Source organism: Pelecanus crispus, chromosome 3 (assembly GCF_030463565.1).
Source record: "Pelecanus crispus isolate bPelCri1 chromosome 3, bPelCri1.pri, whole genome shotgun sequence".
Lineage (NCBI taxonomy): Eukaryota > Metazoa > Chordata > Aves > Pelecaniformes > Pelecanidae > Pelecanus > Pelecanus crispus.
Window position 1 is genome coordinate 132,420,236 of NC_134645.1, and position 20,636 is coordinate 132,440,871.

At 45.1% G+C, this 20,636-nt stretch overlaps 1 protein-coding gene across 5 annotated transcripts in view; it reads left to right on the plus strand.

Moving 5' to 3' along the window:
- Positions 1-20,636, plus strand: part of ASXL2 (ASXL transcriptional regulator 2) — a 127,230-nt gene that overhangs the window by 75,519 nt on the left and 31,075 nt on the right. For all 5 annotated transcript variants that reach the window (XR_012830901.1, XM_075706738.1, XM_075706736.1 and 2 more), the window contains one exon: positions 17,886-18,001. Coding sequence is in view for 4 of the 5 variants with exons in the window: in XM_075706738.1 (XP_075562853.1) it covers positions 17,886-18,001 (116 nt within the window). In the remaining variant the exon portion in view is untranslated. The remainder of the gene's footprint in view (positions 1-17,885; positions 18,002-20,636) is intronic.

Consider the following 20,636-nt stretch of genomic DNA (forward strand, 5'->3'; position numbering starts at 1 on the left):
GGACATCCACTTGTGCTGAAGGTGTGATGAACTGGAAGGATTCAGCCAAAGAGCTGGAGTTTGAGAGCAAAGAGGAATTGAAAGGTGGTGTGTGTGGCTGCAGCTGCGCAGGGCGAGCGGAGGAGCAGTAAAACCGCTTGTGTCTCAGTCCTGAGCTTTGCTGTCCTAAAGCTTTCTGATTGCATTCAGCAGGTTTCTTGGGTGCTTCTCTGAGCTAGAGGCTTAGGAAAATCCAGTGCATGCATGGTTGTTAAGAGTCGCCAAGTATCGATACATTCAATTCCATTTAATTCAGACTTTCCAACTATATTGCATTACAATTGGAAATACTTTTGCTGCCAAGCCTGGCAGCAGGCTCTGCAGCGAGGGACGGGGCAGGAACACGTCCAAGCGTTTCTCTGCGCTCGGCAGGTCTCAGATGAACACTGACAGGCTTTGAAGGGCAGCCCGCTCCGACCTCAGGAGCCCCAGGGCGATGGAAACGCTCTTGTTCAAAGCGATAAAGTCTCCCCTCCGTGACAGTCTGCGAGGACATACAGAAGCTGGTCGTACAGGCTTTCACGCGGAGCGGGGAAGGTTTTGCCATGTGGTACCCGCAGAAGACAGGCTCACGTCCCACCTTCCGTCACCTTCTGGTACGTGGGCACCTGAAGCGAAGCACGTGCGGCCCTGTCTGAGGGCAGGGGCTGCTTTGTGAATGAGCTTTCTCATCTGGGTGGTTTTTTTTTTTTCTTTCATTACTTCAGCTTCTCTGGCTTGTCTTTGAGATTTTTGCAGTTCGTTCTGTCATTCCATGTCAAACAACATCTCAGTGGCTTTACCTTTCAGCCTCACATACTGTGTTCAGTTTTTACGCACACAACACACGGCAGGTGCCTTTCCTCTCTAGAAGAAATGTTGTCTGTGACCTGCCGCTCCTCTAAGCTCTGGGTCGTAGGAGAAAGGGAATACAAACTTGAAAATACAAACGTCTCTTCACAAAGAACCACATGTTTAAGACAAGGGGCAATGGATACAAGTTGCACCGGGAGAGGTTTCATCCTGACATAAGAAATTTTTTATGGTTAGAGCAATGATTCGCTGCAACAACCTCCCCGGGGATGTGGTAGAGTCCCCGTCGCTGGAGGTTTTCAAGATGCAATGGGACAAGGTGCTGGGTAATCTCATCTGGGCTGCCCTTCCCACGCAAGGTTGGGCCGGATGATCTTTCGAGGTCCCTGCCAACCTTGGCATTTCTATGGATCTCTGGAAAGCGGCCGGGGAGCCAGGCATCTGCGTGCAGCAGATGCACCCTTCGCTAGTCAGGTCATCGGAGAGGCTCAGGGGCCGCTCGCTGGGAAAACGCAGCAGGAATTCCTGCTCTGAGAGTGACGGGCTGAAGGGCTCCTGGCTTCCCAGCCCATGGCGCTCGTGTGGTGGCATCTGGTGCCCATCCTGCCAGCCGAGCACCCGCTTCGGTCTTCAAAGCAAAACGCACATTCAGATGTTTCATCTCTCTGCATGTGAAGCCGTTTCTGAGTAAAGCCTGAATTTCTTGTTTCACCAGCATGATGGGATCCTGCTTTAACATCTACATCTATTTTTTCCTTGTTCCCTTTAATCTTAAACTTGTTCCGTATTGAATCAGTACTGGCGTGTTTTTGAACTATGTGTACTGTGATACTGAGGTTGTGTGTCTTCCATGTCTGCAGGCAGAAGAAACCCTGCTAGGATGGGTTTCCTTTTTTTTTTCTTTTGAAGGCAAAAGTCATGTTCGTCAGCACTGGCATGCTGACAGCTCAAGGTCTTAGGAATGAAGACTCGAGCTCAGTCTCAGGTGCGCTCGTTGAAGCTCGGTGTGCTCAAGAACGGCAATAGCGAGTCCGATCACAGGTCTGTAGCCTGATAGTCTGCTCCAGTGTTGATCAACAGCCGTAACCCAGAGAGAGGGTGCAAGAAGAGCAGAACAGCATGACAGGTGTGGTTTAACATCACCCAGAAGTCTCCAGCTCTTGTATTTGAATCTGAACCGTTGTTCTGTTCACTTTGCCATGCCATTCGGGGTTTTACAGGCCCTCATCACTTGTCAGTTATCTCTTCCAGGCTGAATAGTTGTAGTGAGGTGGGTGTTGGTCTCTTCTCCCAAGCAGTTAGCGATAGGACGAGAGGAAATGGGCTCAAGCTGCGCCAGGGGAGGTTTAGGTTGGAAATTAGGAAAAATTTCTTTACGGAAAGGGTGGTCAAGAATTGGAACAGGCTGCCCAGAGAGGTGAGGGAGTCCCCAGCCCTGGAAGCGTTTAAAAACCGGGCAGAGGTGGCACTTTGGGACATGGTTTAGTCTGGTCTACCCTTGATTGGTTTAGTGTGGACTTGGTAGTGTGGGTTAATGGTTGGACTGGATGATCTTAAAGGTCTTTTCCAACCTAAACGATTCTATGGTTCTATGATTCTGTGAATGGCTCTTATCATTCCTCATTTAGGGCTGCTCTGTCCTTGTTGGGCTTTTCTAGCTCACCTAGAGGTATTTAGGGCCAATATGAAAAGGGCACACGGTCTTTGAGAAGGCGGTGCATGGATGTTTTGTTTCTGTTCTGTATTTCTCATAATTCCTATCACTCTGCTTGCTTTGACCACCGTTGGCCTGAGGCCTTTGTACAAGCATTTATTATAATACTAAGATGACGTTTCTCTGGGGCCATTGTCCCCTGTCCCCTCTCCTACAAGTTGTCTGTCAGCCCGTGTGTTTTTCCCTGAATAAATTAGAATCATCAGCAAACCTTGCTGCTTCAACGTTTGCTTATTTTTCCGTACAATTTATGAATATGCTGCTTGGATATCTTGACAACCTCCTGATGTTCTTTGCTGTCAGATACGTTTTTGCTCTACACGTGTAATACCTGGCTGCTGAATAGGTCCTATGAGGAGCAGCCAGGACACGCAGTACCCAGCAGTTGGGTTTGGTGGCGTGCAGCCAGGCAGGCTGACCATGACATGTTCAGACTCTGCTTCCTCCTTTCACTATTGCAGAAACCATTTAAAAAAAAAAAAAAAAAAAAGTTTCCAGAGAGACGTGCTAAGGAGATGTGTCACTGTAACTCAGAAAGGCTGGAGGGAAACCAGGTGAAACTCTATGTTAGCGATTAGAGGACTAAGTATAGCGTTATTTTTCTCAGGTCAGTCTTGCAAGGAGATGAACCATCTCACACAATAAAATTTCTCATGCCTGTGAAAACCACATTGACGGAGCAATCGCACTGCCTTGTGTTTGGGGCAGAACCTGCCACCCTTTGAGAGCTCTGTTTATTTACATAGACCGAGATGTATTTTAGGCAGCTGAGAGTGTTTGTATCTCAGCTAGGCTTTACAGCTGGGAAGCGCGCTGCCGCTAGCGCGTCAAGCTTCGGCAGCAGTGCCAGCTCCATGCAAATGATGTGTCTCTAATGGGACTCGACCATGTTATGGTGTTTGTCATAAGCACACTGAATTTGGTTGAACTTCCTGTCCAACCATGTATAAACTCTATATATATGTGTGTGTGTAAGCACACACTATTGAAATGTAGGGATGTGAGGAATCTTCATAGCCGTTGACGGGTATTGTACAGTGTTTGCTCTGAGTGACCAAAAACGTCCAATAGAGGATAAAAATGTTTTTAGCCTTACTGAAATTTAGTTTTTAAGAAATGGAGAACATTTATTCTAAAAGTCCTGGCCTGTGCTTACCGCAGAGGAACTGGCATTTCTCCTGTGCTTTGCTTTTCAAATAAGTGTTGGCCACGTAACTGCCTCTTCATATTTTCAGCATCAGTGGTAGCGAAGTTCTAACTTGCAATGATTGCTACTAGCTTGGTGGTCATCTTCAGCTGTGAAGGACCACAGCAATATGTAATACATTTTTAGTTTTAATTGCTTCCTTCACTTCTTATCTAGGAGAAGAATGTTCCTATTCTGTATTTCCGATGGGTAATGCGATTATCTGTGACTTACTGATGTCTCTAACGATCTGCAGTTTTCAATTGCACTTTCTTGGCAACATTTTTCTTACCGGTCAGATTTGCTCATGTTTTCATCACTTGTGGGAAATTAGATCTTTTAAAATGAAGTACGTGTGTTAGTGCTTCAGACTGTCTCTGTCCTTACTGACAACAATACAGCCACGCTCCCTGTGCCCTCAGCAGTTTGCCATCTTCTAGTTCGGTAGTTAATTCTTTTCCCCTCAAAACATGGCCCGCAGTAATTTCCTAATTTTCGGAAGCGTTAAAGCTTTTGCTGGTGGTCTTATAAGGCTGCATGAGCTGATGTCTTGAAGACTTTGCAGTTTCTTTCCATTACAGGCAGATGCATAAGATTTACCCTGCTGGTTACCACATCGATTCACGAGCAGCTGATAACTCAGAATAGAAAGATCTCGGTGAGCGCGGCGCAAGCGGCTGCGTGCGATGAGGATGCTTCCTGCCTCTCCTTGCGCTTGTCCTGGCGGCGCTGGTGGCAGGCGGATGGGCGCAGGGAGGCTTGCCCGTTCCTTCTGCAAGCAGCACGTTCTCCTCGGTGCCGTTGGGAGGCAATGGAAGTGGGAGTGCCTGTAGCTAAGGCTGCCCAGCAATCTTCTTTTCGAGACCTTTTTCACTTGCCAGACTTTAATTCTGGGGCTTGGTTGTCTGTCTGTCTGGAGAAGGGGGAGTGTCTTTTAACATCAGCAGGATCTCTTCAACCGCTGCTGAGACTAAAGCATAGGGAAATTGATTTTTTTTGTCCACTTAAAAGCCTTATTTTACCAGTGTAATACACTGCCATGGCAGTGCCTCAGCCCAGGACTTTAAATTTGACTGCGTAGTTTCTTGCTGGGAAAAAAAAAAAAAAAAAAGACCAACGATTTTTTGTTTCCACGACATTGCGCCTGCATTTCTGAGCGTCTGAAACTCTCGGTTGAGCCGGTTTGCAGCAATGGGCCAGGGCACAGGTCAGAACAACAGGAACAGGGAGCGCAGTCGTGGGGTCGACAGAGAGGCAAGTTTTTAAGCGCTGTTCATTTTTTTCACCAGAACTGTAAGTATCTCAGCTTGGCTCTTTTCTCTGTTTTCAGTTCGGAGTTGTGGAATCCATTGTCAAAATGCGGGAGTTGCTTTTTTGGCTGGCCCCGCTGCAGCAGCCCTTGGGTGGCTGCGGAGGCTGTGCTGCAGCCTTTGCTCCAGCTGCCGATAGGCCCGATGCACGCTTGGGTTGCAGCTGACAAGATTTAATGTTTCTCGGTTATTTTTAATGTAGGTTTGCAAATTAATGAAAATTAGTTTGGGGTGTGAGTTGGAAGTGCTGTTGACAATTAATTCCACATGCAGACCTTGCTGTTCCTGAGTGATCGTTCCCATATGGAGCAAATCAGGAAGAGTTAATCACAAACAACTGTGTGAGGAAGAGCTGTAATAGCTTCATTTTGATATTTTTTTGACGGTGGTCTCCAGAAACTGGTCTCTCAACAGCAGAGAAGAAACTGAATTTAATCTTAGCTAAGTTTCCTGCTCTCCGATAGCAAAGCCTTAGCTGGACACGTTGCAGCACTGTTTTAGCACGGCTCCTGGATCAAAGCGCTGTTTTGCTGGGTGCTGTACGCAAGGTTCCTGCCCTGGGCAGCTTGCGGTCGTATCACTTAAGTGACAGTAGGTAAAAGCAGAGAAGGGAATACAGGGAAAGAGTTTCAGTTCATCTCTACTGGCTACACTTTGACCACTAATTTAGGACTCCAAGCCACAGGCCTATATTTCAGCTAAGTACCCTATAGCTGGTGTTAAATGTGATCATCGGCATCATATTATCTTCATCGGTTTCTCTGCATAGAAGTTATTTGGTGAATTCCTAAATTGATTAAATCAACTGTTTCCAGGTCAACTGCGTGGTTCCACCAATGAAGAAAAACGCTACTTCACGAGGTGAAAATCAGGAAGCTTCAGTGTAGTGAGTAATTCATGGTTCCGTCAAAAAAAAAATCAAACCCTTGTGCTAGTGCCGTCTCAGCAGTAAATGCATTGGCGTCACCGCTGTTACAGTCCAGGCATAACTGCTTATCGCTCTCACGCGCTCATGAAACACACAGTAATCAAATAATCCTCTCGCAGGCACTTGTGCTGTCCTTGAAGGCTTCTTTTCAGGCAACAAACCCTCCTTAAGTGGCTTAGTCGTGAGACGCCTCGCAGGTGCAGGGGAGGCGGTAGCTGGGGGAGCGATGCACAAACCTTTGCAGGTTCCAGGTTGTGCCGCTACGTAGCTGGGTTGGAGATGCTTCGTAATCAGGATGCAAGATTTTTAAACGGCTTATTTTCTTTTATTAAAATGTGTATTGGCAGAGACAAGCTGCAGTAACAATGATCGAAGAGACCTGAGAGCTAATGAGTTAGTTGTAAGTAGCTCCTCAGACTCGAGGAGGAGAGCAGCCGTGCTGCCCCCGATGCAGTCACCCCGAGGTGATACGTGAGCAGGAGGCCGGAGGAGAGTTCGAAGAAACGTGACCACATCTTCCCCTCTTCAACCGCCTACATTAGCTTCCTATACAGTTCATGTTTGGCCACCTCTAATCTGCTCTGTGTTTGAATCAGTAACCTAGAAACCTGTTCTGTTACCCCAAAACAAAGCATCCGAAACATATGGTCCCGCTTACGTTGGCCTTTAAGCATCAACAGCTCTTTGCAGCAGCAGAGATAGAATCATAGAATCATAGAATCGTCTAGGTTGGAAAAGACCTTTAAGATCATCCAGTCCAACCATTAACCTACACTACCAAGCCCACCTAAACCAATCAAGGGTAGACTAGACTAAACCATATCCCGAAGTGCCACATCTACCTGTTTTTTGAACACTTCCAGGGATGGTGACTCCACCACCTCTCTGGGCAGCCTGTTCCAATTCTTGACCACCCTTTCCGTAAAGAAATTTTTCCTAATTTCCAACCTAAACCTCCCCTGGCGCAGCTTGAGCCCATTTCCTCTCGTCCTATCGCTAGCTACTTGGGAGAAGAGACCAACACCCACCTCACTACTACCTCCTTTCAGGTAGCTGTAGAGAGCGATCAGGTCTCCCCTCAGCCTCCTCTTCTCCAGGCTAAACAACCCCAGTTCCCTCAGCTGAGGGTCAGTTGAGCTGCTCAGAAGGCGCTCTCTGCTCAGGACTCTGCTCCGTGCCCTCTCGTTACTGACCCCGGGCAGAGTTGGGCAGCCGTGGGGACCCTGCCGTGAGCCAGCACGCCTCGGCAGCCCTACGAAAGCAAACCTAGCGATAAAAAGCCTGGCAGCCTTGTGCCTGATTAGCGAGTTGAATCAGCTCATGGAAGGACCTGATCCATGCCGGGACAGTCCAAGGGAAAGGATGGGACTGCTCATCTGGGTGGGAGCTGTAAGAGCTCCTTTTGACGACGGCAGACCATTAGATCGGTTCAGTTGCTTGCGTACCTTTTCACAAGTAATACTCAAAAAAGAAGATATTTTACTGAAGGGTTCTGTAAAGAAGCGTAAGAAGAATCTTCACTATAACATACGGGGGGTTCTTCACAGCCATATGCTGCCCAAAGAGGGTGGCTTTACAAGCAACAAAGTTGTACGGGGTGCATTTTGGTTGCAGGTGGATTACTTCTTCAGAATAAATACTCTCATACTGAATGAGTTATATAGCAATTGGATTCTTTTAAAAAGTAAGTTGTTATTAAAAATACAATGACACCAGTCAACAGAAGCTCCCTCAAGCTTTGTGGGCATCTCACACTTGACGCCATGAGGTAAAGCTTTGGGTTCTGACCAGCTCTTCAGGCAGGTGACGCTGCTTGTAAACGTACTCCACAGCAAGTGCCATTGTTGCCTTTTGTGTGGGTGCTGCAATTCCGTTGTATTTTTTTTAAAACCGTGCATTCCCAGGAATGCAGTGACTGGCGCATGCAAATGCACTGGTGCAGTTTCATATGAGCAAATGAGTTTCTCTGTTTTCTCTCGGCATTAATTGGGTGCTGGTGTTGCTGAGCCAACCTGCTGAACTGTGTTGGAAGGTGAACATTTTAGAAAGGCAAGTGCTGCGTTTGTGCCCCTTCGTGCTTCTCAGTAGATCTGCCTCAGTTTCTGCTTCCAGGGTGCCTTTATTGATGCTGTGCTTAAATTCACATCCTTGCTTTTGAGTATGTGTCAGAAGAAGTCTTACCGAAGCCTGTATCTTGTGTGCACAGGATGCCACGTTTTGAGGGACGGTGTCTGTAGAGCTGCCAAATGCTTCGTGTGCCATGACCTGCCCGCGTTTTCTCTCGCAGGTCGTGGCAGCCAGAGCAAACCCGCTGAGTGGGCGTGCTGTTGCACAATTCACCTCTCTCCTTCTTCACACGTATGATACAGAAATACCTTTCATGCTCCTTTTTTAATTGAATGCCTGAAAAGTGAGGGAGAAGAGATGCGCTGCTGCTTCTGCCCTTATACGTGTCCCTGCATGACAGCGGGAGGTGCTGGCACGGCAAAGTCCACGTCCTGCCTGACCTGTGGTTACTCTGCTCGATGCCTGTGCTGTAGGTTGTAAATTTTCCTCCTAAAGGACTCGGAACTCAAGGGAAATGACGCCTGTTCTCTGGCTATTGCACGTCAGCTGAGATCCAAAGAGAATATTGACAAGGAATGACAGGGTTGTTTTAGAGGCTCCTCGGAGCAGGTGCCGTGTTCGAACTGAGCAGCAAAAGGATACCAGGAAAGCGGACGCTGTCGGTTGGGTATCGGTCACGTCAAAATTGGCTGCTTTAGTAGTTGAATGTTAATGCTAGAAGCTTTTCTGGTGTGAGAGCATAAAATATTGGCCTTTTTCAAAATGATTCTTATGCTGGTATGCTCAGAGGAAGATTTTCCTGTCTTCCCTCGCTTTAACGTAGACATTCCTTTCCACTTTTATATCATCAAATAAAACCATCCACATGGGGGGAATGAATGATTGCTTCTGTCAGCTACCTGGGCTGCCGTAGCGCATATCCTGAATAACTCAGGTTTGTTGCTCACCCTTACAGTCTTGACTTTTTCCTAAAGGCACACATCTGCTGTAATGTTTGGGTTTTAACAAAAAAAAATCCCAAACAACGGAACAACTCATTGACATTGGCTAATTTGAAGTCCGTTGAGGTAATTAGCACTTAGAGCTGTAATTTTTTAATGAGTTTATGTAAAATACTTTATTTCTCTTTTTCCTTCCAGTACAACAGCTGAAAAAAATATTGTTTGGATCAGTAAAATATCTCTAGAATTAGAGCATCTTGATGATCATGATTTGACTTCTTGAACACCCAGGGAGCTGTGCCTTTGTCATCGCCGTGTGTCCTCCAGAAAACTTGAAAATGCTTAAGTTGAGGAAGTTATAGGGGTACAAATTACCGAGCGTTTGATTTTACTGTTTCTTTTAGTTTCATTTGTTTTATAATCGGATTCTGAGCGTGCTAGATTGGGGACTTAGCGTTCCTTTTGCACACTTATCGTCTGCAGCAGGGGCTTGCAGCCTGTGGCTGGTGTTCCTAGATGTGCTGCACGCTGCGAAGTACAAACGTAGTCATGTGCCCTCCCCGTGCCTGGGCTGAAACCAGAACTACTTTTGTGTCATTTAGGTAAGCCTGGGGTTTGCTAACTGGGAGATCTCCATAGCTGATAAGGCTTTCTGACAGAGATGTTGTCTGAAACGTTTGTCATGCCGATGGATGTCCCCGTGCTCAGGCTGGAGGGTACCGCAGCCGGTCTGAAGGGCTGAGCTTGCTCCTGCATCCCAAAGAGCTCCGCGTTGACCCGCCCCTCTGATGAAGAGCCATCGTGGACACATAGAGTGGGTTTTGGTGGCAGTGTCTCCAGTATCTGATGTAGGATGTTCGGCTACTGTTGGCAGCTCGGGTTGTCAGACCTTCCTCTAAGTGATCCGATACTATACTCTTCGTGTTGTTAAGCTACTTAGCAAGAGCCGCTTGGTGCCAACTTTATTTCTTCACCAGAGCAGAGAGCTGTGGAGCTGTATCTTTCCTTTTCTCTTTCCCCTCTTTGTGCTTGTTAGTATTTCACTGATGTCCTTTCCTAGAGCGGAGGAATTACCCGGTGCAACCAAGAAAGCATGTCTATGAATAAATTTACTCTAAGAAAGCTTTAAAGTGGGAGAGAAAGAGGGTAGAGAGCTTAGGTGGGCTCACCGGAGCATGGAGACATAGGAGCGATCAGATGCCGACTTGTTGAGTACCTCAGTTTGTTTTCTCAGAGCTGCCAGTGCAAGATACACTCCAGTCTCTTTATATGAAGCAAACAGTTGATCTTTTTTATGTTTATAAAATGTAATCTGATAACAGGAATGCGTAATCCTCATCAGAGCCGTACAAGTTTCAGCTTTACCCAGGGTAAGTGCAGGAGGGGGAGTTCTGGGAAGTTGCAATTGGACAGTATTTTTGGGCATTATTTCTTCCTTCATTTTAGCAAGGAGCAGTCATGTGGGGAAGAACTCTTAAAATGGTTGTCTCACTTGTCAGTGTGACATTGTTTCAGTACAAATTCAAGGTCGAGTTCCTGTTCTCGTTCTGGTAAACTGCATACCTGTAGAAAAGAAGGGCGTTGGATTAACCGGCGACATTTCTGTGCTTCTCAAAACGTGTTTTAATGGCTTTTGCTAGAAGTTTTTCATGTAATACATCTGGATCCCATTAGCTCTTTAAAATTGGGTTATTTTAAGCTTATGACTGCACATAGTTGAACGGGGGGGGTATTGTATTTTTAGTTCAGCTTGACTGTACTTTCTTTCCAAATGAGTAAAGTGCAGCCTTTTCTTCCTGAATGTGTAGATTTCGAGGCAGACAACCCCATGGAAATGCATTCAACCCCTTGAGCAGGAACTCTGGATCTCCTATTTTCATTTCTTTTCACATTATACTCTCCCAAGTCCAAACAAAATCAGAGGCAAAACCCCAGTAGAGCTCCTACTTCTGAGCTTCAGCCAGGACACAGAGGTGAGTACCCAGCCCGTGTGCCCACGTGGCTTTGCACCGAGCTCTGCTGCAAGAGTGACAGGAACAGACGCAGGGCTGGTGGCATGGGATATCCCCTCTGATGGGACATCTCTTGTGTCTAGATCGTGCTGCGTTTTCATCCTTTTAAATGCAAAGAGTAAATATCTCATGCCTGAAGACTGTACAGGAGAGAGCACTGCTTCTGTGCCAGATAATAAATCAAATTTACGCTGGCAGCGGGATTACAGATTTCAGGCTCCTAATGGGTGGAATGAATTATCAGGATGCGTTACCCATTCGTAAGATGGTATTGATTGCTGCAGCACATGCAGCCGGGGCAGTTTGTTAGGTGATGCTCATGAAGCAGTTATCCAGCAAAAGGCTTTTTATCCCTGGTAGATTTTTTTTTTTGATCTAATGCTCTGAGTATAAATTTAGCAGAACAATTTCATTGTTCCAAGATAGTTTGATTCCGCTTACCCAAAGATGAGAGTTTCTTTTATTGCATAGTGTATTTGAAACTATAATTAGCTCTGATCTTTAGAAGATAAAGGATGAGAGATCCAGCAAAAGCCCACAGTTCCAGGAGCCGTTGTGCGAGCGATTCATCACCGCTGACGTCACCGAGCCTGTTGCAGTGTCAAAATACAGGGTCCACGCGGTGTTTTTACACCAGTAGTATTTGGGGAAGTTGGTTTTGGTTGTCTACACCACAGCTCAAGCAAAAGACTCTTCTTGTCAGATTAATTTTAGTTTTGCAAACTGTTACATCTTTTTTCTTCTGATTTGAAAGTATTTTGACTCCCGAATTCTCCCAACAACTGCAGATGTATTTTTCCTTTACTTCTAGCGCATTTTTAATGGTTTTATTTTGTTTCATGCTGTTAAACAGTTAGCATGTTAGTCAAGATATCCATATGCCAGTATTTGGTAAAGTGAACCGCCAAGGTTGACCTTAAGCGGAATGACCCTAAGAATTATTTTCTTTTGGAGCCACTGAAATAAAACCGTTGTATAAACGCAAGGTCATTCTTTATGCTTGATTTCTCCAGCGGTGTCCTCTGCACCTCTTCTGAAACAAGCCTGAGAAACCCAGCAGTCATTTCTGCTACATCAGTTTAAGAAAATCTTAATCTTGATTTAGGAATTGCCTGAGTGCCTGCCAAAAAAGTATGAGTTCTGTCATCATCCCCGTTGTTTCACCGTAAGATCTCCCTCTGCTTTTCTGTTCCCTCCTCTTGAGCTCAGTGCTGTTTCAAGGTGTTTTCCTGCGCTGGCTTAAACCGCTGTGCTCTGAAGAGCCCAGTCCTGCAGCCGGCTACGCTCCATGCAGTGACAAGGGAGTATAAGGCAATAAATCAAAAAGTAAATTGTTGGCTGAGTGAGCAAAGATCTCTATAGCTCTGTCTAATCGACATATTGGGGTTAAAGGGATGTTCCAGTTGTACAGTCAATTTTGCTTCCCCAAAGCAGGATTGGCTCTGTCCACGTATTTTCTCATCGTTGTTTATCCGACGCTGTTTGTGAAAGACAAATGTTAGCCAGAATATTATTATTAAATATCATCTTTGAGCAGATGTATACTGGAAGCCAGTGGGATTTCAAACAAACATCCCACTACTTTCACCCCCTAAAAGGTAAATAACCTGTGCAAGGTGAGACATCCAAGAGAAAAAAAACAAAGTAAAAATATTTTGAGCATCTTCACCTTTCTGTTATTTTCAGTCTCGTGTAGTGTACAGAACTGTGCTGGTACCTAACACCAGGTGAAGATTATGAGTCTTAGTGCTTCTTTGGCGATAGGACGGACGTTAGCGGGATCTGGCTGAAGTCCAGTTTCGGCGGGCCAGTCTAGTGCAGGGTGGTGACAGCAGAGAGTGCGTGGTGGGATCTAAGTACCGGCATGTCAGGAGTCTTGTGGCGTTGCTTCCACCATTGCCTTTGGAAACAGTGGGAAAACACACGACGTGGCACGCCGTTAAAATGGACATGTGGTCAAATCACGCTTCAGATGGCTGGTTTGAGGCTGTGGTTAATCGGTGCCTTCCTTCATCCAAGAGGGTCAGGCAGAAAGTCCTTAGCGTTAACTGAATTGGGACTCTACAAAGGAAAGACGCGAGGCAGCGTCTTGCTGAAAGTGTACGGTCTTACTCTTTCTGTTAGAAGGGATCCCGAGACTACCTCCCACGTTTAGTATTTGCAGCAATTTACTGCAACTTTTCTAAAAGAGTTGAACGCTCATCTTCTTCAATAAATTATTGTTAAATAAATCTTTGCTACCTCTCTTTGCTGCTGTTAGCACAGTTTCTTTACAAATGTGTGTAAAAGAATTGATGGGCCAACAGTTTAGGGTTGGCAAACCCTAGGGGAACCCAATATCTTGCAAAATGTCATCCAGATCTTGCCGGACTGAACTTTCTAATTTAATTGACCTTTAACATAATTAAAATTCTGTAATAATTTGGTTTCTTAGAAGAAATGCTCTTGTGTCAATGACATTTCAAGTAAGAAGCCTGAAGTGTAAAGGCGTGTCTGTCCCACAAATTACAGCTGTAATTGACTGCAGACGGATCTTCCTCCAGTATTTATTCTTGCAGCTGGAACATGGGACTATATTGGATCCATTCTTAGTTTATCTTACAAATCAGGGTTCGTGAGGTTTGGCTGACACATGTTCCACTTTATCTCATCTCCTTTAATCTTAGAGAACTGTTAACATTTCACCTGGCAAACTCCTCTCCCAGCCAAACCAACAGCAGGAAGCAATGAAACCGCGTGAATGAAGCAGCTGGCGCACTGACTTCAGGCCAAGTGTGCAGGGTTACTTGGTTTGGAGCTATCCTGGCCGTGGATGCGTGTGTTTAATTGCTTCTCCAAGCCAGCACTCTCAAATACCCGAGGTTTTTTTTTCACTGCCCTTTAGTCACGTTTCTGTCCTCACCACTGATTATCAAGGTGACGTCTCCATCCCATCTCTCGTATGCCTCTTTGGGATGGGGGGATTCTGTTCACTGTTTCTAATTTACAAAATCTACTGAAATTCGTTTCTGTCAGATACCAGCCCACAGTCTTCCCTAATCTTTAGCTGATTGAGGAAACGCTTATTTACACAGAAACGGCACAAAGCAACTCATCAAGTGTTTTAAAATCGGAGTGTCCTGCTGGATGCACTGCTTTCCCGGGTGTCGCTTTACATTCTGTAATGACTTCTGCAGCTTCCCTCTAAAAGTGCTTTTTGGATTTAAGGGCATCAAGAGGTATAATCTCAGCTCTGCATATTTTTGAAATTGTAAGCCTGAAGTGAAGACAGAACTAACTTTCCTGAAATTCTAAAGGAAACAAACTCAGCTTGTCAAGCCTCGTCCTTACGGGAGTCTGAGCATTTTTCTATACGTGCATGTCTTGGTGTTACACCTCTGCTTGGCTGCGTGCAAAGTTCTTAAAAGGATGTAACCGTTCTGAAAACATTTGGGTCTGAGGACCCAGGGGTGTATTCTCATGGGTTTATCCTCCCATCCATCCCCCCTTTGCTTTGGGGGCCCGCAGCTGAGCTCAAGCAGCTGTGACTTGGTTGGCTTTCTCAAGTTCTCCTGTTTGTTCTTGAGAATCTGTTGTGGTTACAGCCGTCAGTCCAACACAGCAGCCGTTGTGGCACCGAGGGCTTTTACACAGTCAGAGGATGTGCAAAATACCATAATGCGGCTTGATTGTATCTGCTCCAGGGATGAGTTGTCTTCCCAGGTGTGGGTTTTAGCCTGTGCTGTCATTCCTGGTTTGAAAACATGAGTTTTCTTGAACAAAGACAGCACAAAAAAATGTGAATAGAATGTGAGGCTGGAGAAGAGTAGCCTGTGTTTGGCTTAAAGCTTCTACTTCACGCAGAACTTGTAGTTTCAGCAGTGATGGGCTTCAGAGAGGATGTGGTTTATGTTCGTGCTGTTCAAATGTCTCAAAACTCCAGTAACAGTCAATCTCTTTCTCTGCCTGGGGTTTAAATGTTAAACCAAAGTTATGTTTTCTTCATGTTGAACAGCTAGGAGCAAGGATTAGTTTTACAAGGACGGGGACGCAGCGTTTGTCCAGCCGAGGGTTGCGTTCGCGGTGGTGGTGGACTGGGAGCGTACCTGGTGTAAGAGTGAGGCCGATGGCTCTGCTGCGCCCAGGCTCTCCAGGTGACAACAATGGCCCGGAGGCGGCGAGCACGGTGCTTTCTCCGCAGAAACGGGGCTACATCATTTCATTTTGTATGCTTCACTCATGGTCCTTCCTTTGAGAATAATCTCAAATAGCTCAGTATCATCGAATCACAGAAGGGTTTGGGTGGGAAGGGACCTTTAGAGGCCACCCAGCCCAACCCCTGCAGTGAGCAGGGACAGCTTCAACCAGATCAGGTTGCTCAGATCTCTAGTTTTTATCGTGTTCTTAACTGTTTCCTGTACTTTCCTGAACGCCATCAAATTTTGCTGATGTTGTGTGATCAGCACTACAGTGTGTGAGACGGTCACCGTGAATACGCTGTAAGAATTTCAGCTACGTCATCTTCCCATCTTCACACATTGCATCATCTTGCTGGCCGTTTTCATATACCTGTCAGCCGCAGTGGAGCCCTCTCCTGAGACGACACGGTTCATTTAGATTACTACAGGTTCTATGAGCATCTTGGGTTTTTTCCTCCAAAAATGTATTTACTCCTTTTTTGATGTTTTACTTCATATTTTTGGTCTTTTGTTCTCCGGCTGATATGTCTCTGAATTTCCACACAATTCTCTCTGATCTTAACTAAACTAAATATTTAATATTTTACTGTTTCCTGCCTTCCAGTCTATCAGTACGCACTAAAATGCTCCCTACTTAGTACGTGACCTTGCAGAATTTTTGCTGATTTCTTGCCTGATTACCATTTGATTCTGTTCTTTGCCTTCTGTCCCATCCAGCATCAGAGTTATGCCAATTCTTTGTTTTTTAAACAATAGGCAAATAATTTTTAGAAGCCTTTTGTTGAAAAAATCTCTGGAAGTGTGAGTGAACTCTTAGCAACAAACTTTCTTTTCTTCCTGTTCTCTTTATCGACATATTCAAAGAATTCTAATGGATTTGTGAGATCTGCTTTTCCTCTCCAGGTGGTGATCAGGCTGTGACCTTTCCAGCATCTTCTTATTCTTCTTGAGCTGCAGTTTCAACCAAATTGAGAGACAAATGCAAGTTTAAAAACATTCTTACTGCTCTTTCAAAGTACAGATGCAACCTTTATAACAGTATAACGTCGGGGGGGGGTAGTTCTGCTTGCTGTGTGACTGTGTCATCTTCCATCACGTGCATGTATCATCTGGGTATGGTCATCTTGTCAGTGACTTTTAAATTACTGGTTTCTTACCGTACCTTTTTATTGTTGTTGTTTTTAATGACATTTCAGAGTCTGATATTACCTCATCTCTGTCGTGTATGCCTTCTAAAAAACTTGTTCATTTAATGTCCATGCCACATGTGAGAATTTTACTTTTTATAATTTGTTGTTACTAATTCTATGCATTTTATTGAAATGTTGCTTTCTGACGTTCACTGTCACCGCGTTATTTTCGGGAGCTTCCCTTCTCTGTGGATACTGAGCGGGATCGCACTGTGGCTGTTGTTAACGGAGAGCTGTTGTCATTATCTCTTAACTGTTCTGTTGCAGAAGGATTCTAGTGTAGCCTCATGTATTCTACAGCAGTTGCTTAAGGAAGCAATAATTCAAATCGTTTACATGTGAATCTGTTTATTAGCCTTTATGGTAGGGGTTCTCCTCGCCCCAGGATCAAACATTCTTTTACTCTTTGTTTTGTTTCCTTGATCTTACAGTGGGCGTTATTATCTATACAAATTCATGTGCAGGTATAGATACAGATGATAAATTTGCTAACTTACATTGTTTTCTTTTTAACTGGCTGTCTCCGTACCCAGCCCCACAGATTTACCTTTAGAGTTCATTGCAGGTGCAGTGTTTGTGTTGTTACGGCCATCGTGCAATGTAAGGCATTCCAATTCATGTCATTTTGCTTTTGTCCTTTTTTTTCATTGTACTATTTCAGTCTCGGCAGCTAAACAGCTTTGACTCGCCCTGGTGTGCTGATTACCTGGCTTTTTATATAGCTACGTGCGATGGGTTAGCCCTGGCTGTTGGCCAGCGCAGCATACATTTGCCAGGACAATAGAGGCAAAACCGTGATTATGAGAGAGTATCCTGTGCCGAAATGGTACGTTCAAGCTACCTGACCGGCTGTTACGGAATTCCCATCCCTGGTTTGTTGGTCATAACGAGACCATTTAAAAGTCTAAATCGCCTGAAACTAGAAGCCTTGCTTTAGGACTCCGCGTGGCTAGGACTGGATTTCTTTAAGCATCTGGGCTCATCCACTGAGAATACGTGTTCATTTACGGGGATATCCTATATATTCCCATATTTCTTTTTAGAAGTGATGTTCCACTTCCTTTGTGTGTCATTTATCTTCCCGCTCTTGCGTGGGGTTCAGATTTAATCTGATCAGAAACTGCTATCAGTTAGGTGTCTGGCCACAGGTGAAGACAACCATTGCCTGTGTCTGTATTTCCAGTTAGATTTGAATCGGCTAAACCTGCGTGAACCTGAAGCTTTTTCTCAAGCTGCAGTGTTGTTTGATAGCAGCTATTTACAAGATTAATAAAAAAAGAGATGCACGAGAGATGAGAAATCTGAAGCTGGTCACAAGAACTGCTGTTGGCTTTCGGAGGAAAACAGCTGCCTTGGTGGTGGGGAGGAAGTAGAAATGATTCTTCATGCAAAAAGTAACATTTGCTAGAGGTGCAATTTTCATGGGCCTCATGAGATGATGTGAAACGGTGAGGACTGGCTGACGTGCTGCAGGCAAATGTCTAAAGGTCGGGTTATGTATATGTTGTGTTCTGGTTTTTTCTTGTAGTGTCATCTAGACTGTCACAGACATCCTCCCCTCAGTCAGGCTGCCCGTCACCTTCCATCCAGGCAGGCAAAGTCATCTCCTCATCCCAGAAGCACAGCAAGAAGGCGCTCAAACAGGTAAGTAGCCCAGTCTGGAACCTAGTTCGGGGATCGTTGCAGTAATTTTATTTCTCTGGTAAATCGTCTTTCTCAGTGAAACTGCAATCTGCAGGGAAGTAATTCAGGACTTCCTGGCTGTCTCGTAGTGAACAGGGTTTTGCTAACACATCCCTCTCTCTTAAAGGCGGTTCAAAATATTGTGCTGCGTAGTTCTTTGCCTTTTCCCTGAATAAGCATCTGGAATTTTTTTTTTGTTATTATTTTAAAGAATGGGTATAAGATGTTATTTCTTTTCACCCAACCTTTCGATGAGTGTGCTTAGCTTTCTACAGGCTGTTTTAGTAAATGGAAGGTCTTTTGGGGAAAAGAATTAAATCCACTGACTTCTTTCCCTAGTTAGCAGCATACTCTCCCTTCCAAGGAATTCTGTGGGTGCGGTGTGTATGTATATATGGAGGGCAGAAGGGGAAGGAGAGCACGCTGACCTTGCGGTGCAATGAGAGAAAGAGGAGGACTGATTATTTTCCATGCGTGGGGAACGACTGTTGTGTAGACAGTGTTAATTGTGTGCACGCAGGATGGAACGGGTAAGCGTACTTCAAATGATTTGTTTCTCCTAATGAAAAATGCAAGATGAATTAGTCCCCTGAGTGTCTTACTTGCAGGTGTTTCCCCAACTGCATTGTTTAGTTTTCCATGATCCTTAGAAAGGAAATGCTTTATCAGGGTTAGATTTACTCCTTGGTAAAGTACAAATCTGTAAGGAGTTATGAATCAGGTTGCAGAGGAGGTGCTAGTCCAGGGATTACGGAAGCTTGTCACAGACAGATGAAATCATGATGTGTTCCAGATAGGATTTACCTTTTCCAGCCCGGCCTGTTTTCCTGACTTTTTCCAGCTGAGAAGCAACACTCGGGATGGCATTCAGCTAACAGAGATGCCCGTGGCCTTGGGAAAAGGATCTGCAGTGAGAGAGAAGGATCTAATTAGGGCATATTATTGAGGAGAATATTACAGGGGAAGATAAGGCAAGTGGATAAACTGGAGCTTTTGTTTCCAGCAAGAGAGAGTTGACTTGATGTCAGAATGAGATGCCAGCTTTAGGGAGTCTTCTCTCTCCTTTCTTTTCCCACTTGGCTGGTTCTCGACAGAAGCATCAGTGTTATTGTGACGTTGCTTGCCGCTGATAGCTGCAATACGGAAGCGAGTTTGTGTTGTCACTTTAGGCAGATTTTCTTCTGAAGTTCAGAGTCAAGCTTCCACTTTCATTTGAATCCTCAGAAAATCGCTTCTCACTAATTCAGCAAGTTATTAATCATACTCTTTGCTTTCCTTTCCTCATCCCTCTTGAAGCCTGGCTGGCAATCATTTCTCTCCAACATCCGCAAAGGCTTCTCTCTTAAAAGAGAGTGATCAAACAGACTCGGGGGTTGTTATAAGCAGTCCTCTTTCCTCTCTCATGCTCAGCAGTTCCTCTTCATTTTCTCCGTAGGTCCCTATTCCACAGAATCACAGGTTGGAAGGGACCTCTGGCCAAACCCACGCTCCATTTCCAAACCCACACTATTTCCAAACCTACACTCCGTCTGCTTTTCTCCTCTCTTCCCAGCCTCTGTCCTTACATGCCTACTAATTTTCTACTTTTCACCTCTGAATTCCCCAAGCTCCTGCTCCCACCAGCCTTCCCCCACCTTTATATTCATTCCCCTCTGTCTCTGCCCTCGCCCTCCTCCACCCGCCAGCTTTCTTATTCTGAGATGTCTGCTTCCCGAGCGTCCTTGTTCCACCCCTGTCGCTGAACATCATGAGATACGTCAGAGCCAGTGAGTTCCAAAATCGAGACAGTGTTCTCAGTTTCGCTGTTAATCTCATTGGTTTGGGGAAAAAAAAATCAGAAACCCTGAAACAGAAATGGGGAACCCCGTGGAGGCCTTGATGTCTGCGTTGCATACTTTTCTGTACTTAACAGTTCTGCAGCTCTCTGCAGGGCAAAAAGCTGTTTCTGATGGTCATCATCTTCCATCACAACAGCTCTGCTCCCGGAACTCAACTCTTGTGGCCCGGAGTAGAGCATCAAATTGTAGCATAGTGAATAACTTGCACCCAGGGAAAAAAGGTGTGGCCAAAGAACACCGTAACTGTTCAATCATTCTAACTTACCTGCCCAAAGGTTGCTCTAGCTTTGGGTCAGATTAAGAACATTGCATGCCTGATCCTTTGCTTAATTTTAGTTCCAGTGGAATTCTGCCTTTTTGACCAAATATCACATCTTCCACCTCTTCTTAAGCACGGTTGCCACCATGGTCAGAAAAAGTTATAACAAGTAGATAAAATGAGCAAAAAATAGATAGCAGGAAGGAGACAGCAGTGTTATGAGTAGAGTAGTAGGAAAAACATGAGCTATTGAGGGAAACGAATTAAAGAAAGCTTTCATATTTTTAATTATGTCTGTGACCCAGATTATTTGGTAGCGTGCACTGGGGAAGACAGCTGGCTGGATGCAGCCCTCCTGTCTTAAGCACTAAGTAATTATAATATTAGCGGAGGGAAGAGAGAGCAGATTTCTAAGTGAGAAGTTTTAACCCTGTAACACCACGCTGCCGCTATACTGCCGCTATACTGACAACAAGTATCAGGTCCTTTAAGAAATAAG